We start from the raw sequence: 9,647 nt of genomic DNA, 5'->3' as shown, positions 1-9,647 counted from the left end.
TTTCTTTATTTCTAGTGATTTTTTTTTTTTTTTTTTTATAATTTGTTAATTATTATTCTCATATGGTATATTTGTATCTAACCTACCCTTCAGTTTTTTTCTAAACGTTATCTTTATATCAGATAAGGTATGTCTGCAAGAGAAGAGCTCTTTTACTTGCCTCTTCAACGGCCTACAATTGCTGCCCTCCTCTGTTCTAGCCTCTGCCACTCTTCAGCATCAAACCCTTATTGGAGTGTTGAATGCCTGTCCCCCGCCATGTGCTGTGTTTTCATTCTCTGACCCGTATGGCACTGCAGGGCACAATAGCTAGGGATTGGAGGATAAAAACACAACACATGGTGGGGGACACAAGCACCTCACACTCCCAGTGTTGCTTAAAGGAGAACTATGGGGTTAAGGCTTTTCCCCATAGTTCTCCTTAGGGTAACTGGAGGACACAAACTAGCGTCCTCCCGTCACCCTAGGCTCAGTATACCGCGAGCTGTAGCTCGCGGTATACTGAGACGCCACAGTATACCGCGAGCTGCTGCTCACGTTATACTAAGACGCCGCAGCTGAAGCAGATCCCGACAATTATGCCGGGATCCGCCCAGCTGCATGACTGACAGCTGGCTCTGCCTATGTAAAGACAGAGCCAGCAGTATCCGCCCCCTCCCCCGTCCGTTCCGCCAGTCAGCGCTGGCGGATCGGAGCGGGGAGGGGGGAATCCAGCGAACTCCGGTATGTGTTCGCTCACCTCCCGGTCTACTGAGCCGACCTGTGACAATCTCATTGTCACAGGTCGGCTAGAACTATGAGATGAAAAGCACTCGCCTCATAGTTCTCCTTTTAATAGACTGACAGAAGGTTGCAGTGCTGGAATGGAGCCAAGGTCACTAAATAAGGGATTTTAAGAGCTCTTTCCTTACAGGGCACCTTCATTTAGGATGTTTGCTACCATCACCAAGAAGACTGCAAAGAAGAGAAATAGTACTTACCTGTCCTGCTACTTGTTGCACCAACCTTTGCTCCATTAATGAGCTAAGCTTGCTGAAAAAACCTTCAGCATCCAAAACACTTGTGCTAGAGCCTGGGTCCAGTGCTATGTGCTGTGGTTCCTTCTGCTGGCCCCAGTGTTACTATTGTGTTCTGTAGTGACGTAGGGGATGGAACCACAGAGCACAGAAGGTGGCCAGGCATCCAACACTCCCCTATGTCTGAGGTGCAGAAGTCTTTTCCAAAAGCTTTACTTTTCAGAACAGAAGATTGTTGGCTTGAGCAGGTGGACAGGTAAGACATAATTATTTCCTTTGCAGACAGGCTTTTTTTTTTTTCCAAAAATAGTTTCACTAAATAAAGTTGCTTTAACTTAGAAATGACAACGAAAGAACAGTATCTGAAATGAAATATCAAGCAGCAAGAAAGTAAAAATGTAAGTTATGTCAAACATTTTACAAAATGGGCACTTTACATTGCATTGGTGCAGGCACTATATTTTGGAAAGGACAGAAAACTGCTACAATTTAATGCTAATAATGCTAAAGTAATTTAATGTTATATCTGTATTATATATTTCTTTTAATTGTAGGCTCCAGAACTGTTTGAAAACAAGCCATACACTGTGACAGTGGATTACTGGAGCTTTGGTACAATGGTTTTTGAATGTACAGCTGGCTACAGGCCTTTCCTCCACAACATGCAGCCTTTCACTTGGTGAGCACTCTGTTGAAATTAGCTGTGCCGTAGAGGCAATTTTAGTTTATTTTTTTCCTACAATGCAATGAACTTAGGTTAGCATGGTCACAGGCAGTATATTTAACCTTGCCATTCAAAAGGAAAACCTAATTTCTATGTCGGGTAGCAAAGAAGGGCATATGATCCAAGAAATATTAATTTCTTTTAAAAAAAAAAGTTAATGATTAAGAAAGTAACAAATGAGATTAGACGTTTTAATACTAGAGATACAAAAGTCCTAATTTTTATTAAATGATTTTATTGGAAATGTGTGTTCTTTGAGAGGGGGGTCCAAGTAACTGCCCACCGTCGGAAGTGCTCTCTTTTTCCTCGCAATTACCTTTTGAAGCTGAAATACAGGAAGATATAGAAGCCATAAATTAATGCTGTTCTGTGTTTATTAATTCATCCTTAATTTAGTTTTATTTTAATGCAAGCAGTGCAAGTACCCCTTGAATTGACTTGGCATCAGCCTTTTTCAGTCCCTGTACAGCAGAGCTCAGAATGAGGGAGGGAGAAGCAGTGCAAGTAGCCAATCAGTTGAGCTGCAATACAAGGAACATGCTGCTAGGAGGAGAGAGCTGGACTTGTAAGCCTGCTGCTTCTCCTTTCAATGTCCAGTCACAGGCCTGGGTGAGAAATAAGACCTGTAAGCGTTAGTAAACCGCAGCAGAGAAAAGCCTTGTCTCCTGCCCAGCCAGACAGGACTGTGTAAATCTCAGAACTGGATGGACAGCAGTACAAATCCTTTGGCAGACAAAACCGCTCCCATATATGTATTTTATTTGTGTATTTAGCTGTTTACCTGGAGTACAGCTTTAAGCATTTTTAACTTGAGGCTACAGTTCATGATATGATATGAAGATGTCATATATCGTGTGCTGAAGTTTTGAGCCTTACATTTTTATTACGGAAGTGTGATTTGACTTTATTCTTGTGTCCATTGTGTTTTTATGTAATTTTACCTTTTAGGTACAGAATCATTTTCATTACGTACTTAGCATGGTTTTTGGATGGGAAGTGCTGTGCTCTCATCTGTCTGTGACTGAATTTAGAGCTGTCCGGAAACCTGGTTTTGCCGCTGGCATGAGTGATATGACTCCTTAGCTAATATACAACTTTATTTTGTGTGTGCTAGGCATGAAAAGATCAAGAAGAAGGATCCTAAACACATCTATGCTTATGAGGAGATGTCAGGTGAAATTAGGTTCAGCACCCATTTGCCACAGCCCAATAACTTATGCAGGTATGTTGGAATGTTGAATACATTTTTAAATATATGTGGCTGGAACTATATGATAACACACCTTTTGTGAACTATATCAATGTGTAAATAAAGCCATGGTTTGGCATGTCCCCCCCATGGTGTGGACCATCATATCTCATTGTTCTCCATGTGTTAACATTTATTACCAGTACCTCCAAAGTGTTTGCAAAACCGACCTTTTGTGTTCTTTAATTCACTAAAAGTGCTTCATCAGGAGTTATTATTTTGCTCTACCATTATACTGATGTGATGGATTTTGTTTGATAAATAAAAGCATGTACTACATGGGCAGAAATACCACTGGTTAGGAATCTGTCTGTTAAGATAACTACAGATATAATACAACATACTCCCAATCTGACCATTTGGGCAACATTTGTACACCTCCAGGCATGGCCTAGCCCAGAAACATGTAGGTGATATTTGTACGAATCCCCACCCAATGGCCATATCTTGCTTGTACTGCTGGCTACTGTGTAATGCTTTCTAGGTTTCTGAAGGGCAGCTAGCTTTTGTTCTCTAGCATACTAAAGAAATTGTGATTTAGCTTGTACAGCTAAATCCTTTTCTTCATTTTTTTGTTTTTGCTGTCTATGTACCCACAGGATGGATTGAATTTCCCACATTTTTCAGGTGTCAGGTGAGGTGAGGGTAAACTTTAGGGTAACCATATATAGGCTGTGGAGTTGCTGTAGGCTGCCTCTGACCTTGTTTGATGATGGTCAACATGAACGATGTGTCCACATAATAGCTCTGTCTGTCTTCTGAAAATTAGAGAAATGTGTTCATCACCAATCTCTGGCGAGGGTCCTGGCTGGCTACATACAACTGTTTCTAATTATATAATGCTGGGCATGGCCAGTTTATGATTCTCAGTGAAGCAAGGGAACCTTAATTTTGTTTTATATAGATTGCACAGTCTTGCAGTACAGTCAAAAGGAACTAACAAATCATCAAATCTGTTTTGGTATTCTCCATCACACATTTGTATGTATTAGTGTGGATCCTTTTTGAGCTCTTGTGAAGGTTGTCTAACTCTAGTAGTAGCCTTTTCCCTATCTTGGAAACCTGAAAAAGTGTTGAGAATACTTCTGTGAGGTTCAGGAATATCTATCTTGTGCAGGCATCATGCACTAGAAATCTTGCATGTATCCTTGTGTACCTTTTTATGCTTTGCAGCTACCTTATTGTGTTATTTCTTCTAACTCGGGTCACATTTACCCTTTATTTGAAACCACAGAGGTTTGTGGCCAGAGCACACAAATCCTATTTTCCTTTCCAGTTGTGCTGTTGTGGTTTAGTATTGTACACTTCGGTTTCAGATTTATGCATATTCTTTTGTTTGTGGAGATATTATCTAAGTTGATAAGATATTTTCTGTATTTGCTATGACTGCTTACTTGACCTGGTTTTCTAAACCCAGTGTGGGATATGAGTATGTTATACACAAAATGTAATACGAGTGGCAGCTGTTAACTTGTTTTTAACCCCTTGATTACCATCCCTTTTACATACCTTGCAATCTAGAAGATGAAAAACTATGATGTATGAGATTATTTATAGGCAGTGAGATGGTTGAAGGGATTTAACGATACAAGTATTCATATTGATGCCGATACAGAGTATTTGGGTGAGTACTCCCCCAAATGCTCCAATACTTAACCCCGATACTGGAACTTTCCAGTCACCATGAGATCTACCTCTGACCAGCAGTGCCACAAGGGAGCATGGAGCCGGCTTCCTGGCCAATCAGTAAACCAGGCGGCGGGTTATGACACACCTCCCGGCTTCCTGATTAGCTAGGAAGCTGGCTTAACTTATTGCTAGACAGACTGGCTTCCTCACCAATCAGGAAGCTGGGACGACACGTCATGACCCACCTCCCGGCTTCCTTATTGGCTAGGAAACTGGCTTCATGTCATGATGTGCCGCCAAGCTTCCTGATTAGCTAGTAAGCTGGCTTCACTTGTTGCTAGGCAGCCTGGCTTCCTGAGCACTCGGGAAGCTGGCAGGCGGGTCATGACGTGCTGCACAGCTTCCTGATTGGTCATAAAGCCAGGCTAGCAATACGTAGAGGCGACATTCTGGCCAGTCAGAAAGCCGGGCGGCATGTCATGACCCACCTCCCGGCTTCATAAATGGCTAGGAAGCTGGCTTCACTTGTTGCTAAGCAGCCTGGCTTCCAGACCAATAAGGAATCCAGACGTCACGTCATGACCGGCCGCCCGATTTCCTGATTGGTCAGGAATGCATGCTTCCACACAGTATCGCGAGGGAAGTGAAGCCGGTCTTCTTTCGATGGAACATCAGCTCCCCATGCCATCAGGATCTTCGAGTTCCAGTATCTGTATTCGGTATCGGCGAGTACTGAAATAAAAATGTTGGTACTAGATACCAAAAAACCCGGTGTCTGTGCATCCCTAGTCTTCAGAATACAATCTTGCTTGATTGATTGTCTGCCTCTGACCTAAAAAATTCTACGTTATGGACAAGCATAGAGCAAGTGGATTAAACTGAAGCCAATGATTCTGATCTGCATCCTTCCTCTATGTCAGTAGCTCAAAGTATTTGAGCCGTTGCATTGGTATGACAAAAAGGGAAGTACTATGTTAACATTGAAGAGGTCATTGGCTGCATCTTTCACATTTCTGAGAAGTGATTTCTATTAAAGTGAACCTGTACTATGTCCAGTCAGGCAAAGTGAAAGGTTTAGAGAAGGGAGGAAACACATACTTCTCTTCCACGTGTTTCCCACTGCCATATTGACTGCCAGCTCTCAAAAAATACTTTTGAAGCTTGACGACACATACTCACATACTCATACTCCTCTCCCCCCTGTCAACCAGCAATACAGTGCTCAGTTTCTGAGTAGTCAGTTACAAGGCCCTGTCAGGTGGAGACTAGAGTAGAGAAGAGCGTCTCTAGCCATATGTAAACTCTAACCTAGCCTAGTGTTAAAGCCTACATAGCATTTGGGTGGAGGCTCCATCAGGCAAGTAGGGTGGTAGAAGAGCTAATAGAAGGCCCGTATGTGCTCCTTACCTTCCCTGCTGTTAAACCTGTTAATTTACAAAAAGGTTTGCTTCAAATCCTAAAGGTACGGCTGAACAAATCCCGGGAGCTAGGTAGCCAGTGCTTCTTAAATATTCTATCTGGCACCTAACTTTTGAGATTTTCTCTAGTTGTTATTTATGGAGGTGGCTCCTAAAAAAATATCCTGCTGGCTAATGGATTGGACAGGCTGGCTTCTGAGTTGAAATGATCTGTTCATTTTACTCTATAGGAAACTCAAAATGTTTTAAAATAGTTGGATTGATTTGGTGTTTGAGGAAGAAATAAACATGCACAGAGGGTGTGTTAATTAGCTGTTACCTGAAGTTACCCAAACAGGTAGAGAAAATCATGAATGATTTTAAAGACTCTCACGGATTATGTGCAATAATCTCAACATATGTGGGCAGAAAATTATCACACGGACTAGAGTCTACCACCAAGATAACAATCTTTTTGGATCGAATATTGTAGCGTGATTCCTATTGCCCTCTGCTAATTAAAACCTAGGTAAAACTGTACACTTTATATGGCCCATACGGTGCTTGCCATGCACAATCTAGTGGAGGGGCATATGTGATGAAACAACAGTCATTCAGTCGTATGATGAAAGTTCTTAATTCCTCATATAGATGTCTTTAATCCAGGACATTTACCTATTGACTACTATGTACTGAAGGCTACATCACTCTGTCATGAGAGAAAGTGAGTTTTTGTTCTATGTGGTGTAAATCAGGAAACCAGCTTTGGTCTTCTCTAGCAGCACCTACAAACCATTGTATATGATGACTAAATTAGTGTGGGCATACACAGCTTGAGCCAAGAAACATAGGATCATTATTCCATTCAACTGTAACTAGCTGGAGCAGGCAAATTTTCTATTATGTATGTGGGTATCTTTTGCATTTCCACAGGCTTGGGATGAAAATCGTTCTGTCCTATATAGAAACCTGTAAAAAAATATTTTGACCTTTCCAAAGAGATTCAGGCTATCTTTGGTGCACACTTATACTCACATTGGCTCAAGCCTGTCCCCTCCTCAGATTTGTAACTTTTGGTTCAGTAGTAGTATAATGTAGTATACCTGAATTCATATACTTTCCTTGCCCTGAGTGCACACACCCTCTTGGTCCCTTCCCTCATTTTCTTCCCTTATGCTTAGTGTATGTCTGGACAATGTTTTTTGTTTCTTTAAAAGCTCTGCAAGTACTGAAAATAGCAGTTGATCTGCCAGAAATCCAGTGGGCGCCTAACTTCTTGTGGCCTCACAACGCTGCCTATTCTGCACTGAAACCCCAAGTTGTGTTTTTTATAACTCTGCCTGCATTCTCCTTTCCAGGACTAGAGAACACCTCCCACTCTCCATAATCTATGTGTATACCTTTTGGTCTCCCCTTGCATAAAATGACATTATGTAAACATTGTTTTCCTTTTTGTTTCAAAGAGGTTCTGATTTTGTTTAATCTTGAATGGGTAGTTTCATTGGTCTTTTTATTTAATACACTTTGAAACTTGTTTATGATGTTATTTTTTATTAATAAACTCACGATCACGTGAGTAATTACTGTCGCTTCTTGCAAACGAGTATTTAGTAACCTGCCAATACACATATAGATAGAGTCTGATATCTACCACCTCTGCTAGAAAGCACCTTGGTTGCTTTGTTAGCTGGTGATTGTTTCTGCTTAAGTAATTTGAATGTTCTCATAAGGAAATACATTTTTTTTTTTTTTTTACCTTTGTTAGCATTATGGTCGAGCAAATGGAGACATGGTTACAGCTTGTGCTGAACTGGGACCCCCAGCACCGAGGCGGTGGAATTGATGAACACTCTGGTCGTCCTCGATGCTTTGTGTTAATGGATCGTATTCTTAACCTAAAGGTAGGATAGGCCTGCCATCTTCTCTGAAACTGCACAATCTGATTACAGCAGTCCATAGCTATTTGCATTGGTACTGGTGCTGCATTTTAGTTTTCATTTCTCTATACCCTATCTACAGATTGTGCACATTTTGAACATGACATCTGCTAAGATCATCTCCTGCCTCCTTCAACCCGAAGAAAGTCTACACTCTCTTCAATCTCGCATTGAAAATGAGACTGGAATTGCTACCTGTAATCAGGAGTTGCTGCTTGAAATGGGGTTGTCTCTCGACCCCAGAAAGTCTGCCTCCCAGTGTGTGATAGATGGAGTGGTAAGCTTTACATTACTTCGTATGTAGGATGTCATGTAAGTGTAAGCAAACTTTTTTAGTGGGCTCCGATGCCCTCATTTATCACTCCTGACAAGCAATGCACTTAACTTGCCCCTGTTTTGTGGATCTTTTAAAGATCTTTATTGTCTTGCCCCTTCCACACACAATCACTGCCTTCTCCTTTCATTCCGTTGGAACATTTGTATTACTCCATAGCTTAGATTTCCTTTTAGAATGAACAGTGCATATGTTTAGGAAGAACAAGACCCAACTATGAAGTTCTTTTAAGAAGAGGTTGTAAGTGCGCAGCAGGCCACACAGCAAAGATTTCAGTGGAGGGTAATAGTGTCACTAGTCAGGAGTGATGAGGGTAAGCAACGGAGCTCCCTTAAAATGTACTTGATTTTAAAGGCTGAAAACAAACCTTTATCGAAAGGCACAAACTAAAGTGCAATAATTAAATTACTGCACACTTTATCAACTAAACTGGACTTCTGTATTTCCACTTTTGCAGTCAATTTTGAGAGAACCCCACTATATGGTTATGCGTTCCTATTCACACCGCATACCTAAAAATAATGAAAACCAAAATTTCTTACCATTTTTAGGTTTTCCTTTTGAGCAGGTCTTTGGAGTGCAAGCTTCTCTCTACATTTCCAGTGACAGGAAGCTCTGGCTGTCCCCATAGAAAGATGTCTTACCATTTGGTTGTTCCTTTTTGAGCAGGTCTTTGGAGTGCAAGCTTCTCTCTACATTTTCAGTGACAGGAAGCTCTGGCTGTCCCCATAGAAAGATTAGGTACACTCTGAACTGTCTCCCATTTACATACAATGCTTCCAGATCTTTAACCCTTTTGTTAAGACACAGTGTTCAAATCTATTTTACAATTTATAATGAGATCCACCAGCACAGTACAGACGGGGTTAATTGTGCTAACCTTTCCAGCCCCCTCTGTATCCCAGGGGAGAATTCCGTTTAGAAAAAAATGGGTAAAATGAGAAAACAAGTATTATGTAAGCAGCATTTTTTTACAAACACACACACACGTGTACATATACATGATCTGTGAATGTGTAGCACATATGAAATAGATGTTAATCCAATTAGGTTGCAAAAGTGGAACTATTCTTTAAAGTAGGATTCTTCCAAAATGGTTCAGCCTTCACTTCTTTTATCCTAATTCTGAATTACTGCTTACTTTTGAGTGCTTTCAAATAACATGAAAAGCAAATAACTTCTAGACGTTATAGATTGTAGTAGTGGTTTTGTCCTTTTTAATGTTTAGATGAGGGTAAAGGTTGAGTAAATGCCACCAATTCCAATATGCAGGCATGGAAAGAGAGGACAGTTTGTGACTGCTATCTGTCACTTTCCTGAGCAGTGTGCACAAATCAGATATTCCCCCTACCTACCATCGG

The 9,647-nt window shown here is 41.1% G+C and overlaps 1 protein-coding gene across 1 annotated transcript in view; it reads left to right on the top strand.

Annotated features, from left to right (window-relative positions):
- CHUK (conserved helix-loop-helix ubiquitous kinase) overlaps positions 1-9,647 on the top strand; it is a 36,651-nt gene that overhangs the window by 12,581 nt on the left and 14,423 nt on the right. Inside the window, exons 7-10 of the mRNA XM_018569289.1 lie at positions 1,571-1,695; positions 2,855-2,962; positions 7,781-7,916; positions 8,035-8,229. Of these exons, the coding sequence (XP_018424791.1) occupies positions 1,571-1,695; positions 2,855-2,962; positions 7,781-7,916; positions 8,035-8,229 (564 nt within the window). The remainder of the gene's footprint in view (positions 1-1,570; positions 1,696-2,854; positions 2,963-7,780; positions 7,917-8,034; positions 8,230-9,647) is intronic.

The sequence above is a fragment of the Nanorana parkeri genome, unplaced genomic scaffold (assembly GCF_000935625.1).
Source record: "Nanorana parkeri isolate BGI_ZX_2015 unplaced genomic scaffold, ASM93562v1 scaffold1318, whole genome shotgun sequence".
Classification (NCBI taxonomy): Eukaryota; Metazoa; Chordata; class Amphibia; order Anura; family Dicroglossidae; genus Nanorana; species Nanorana parkeri.
This window is presented reverse-complemented; position numbering and strand designations above follow the sequence as displayed.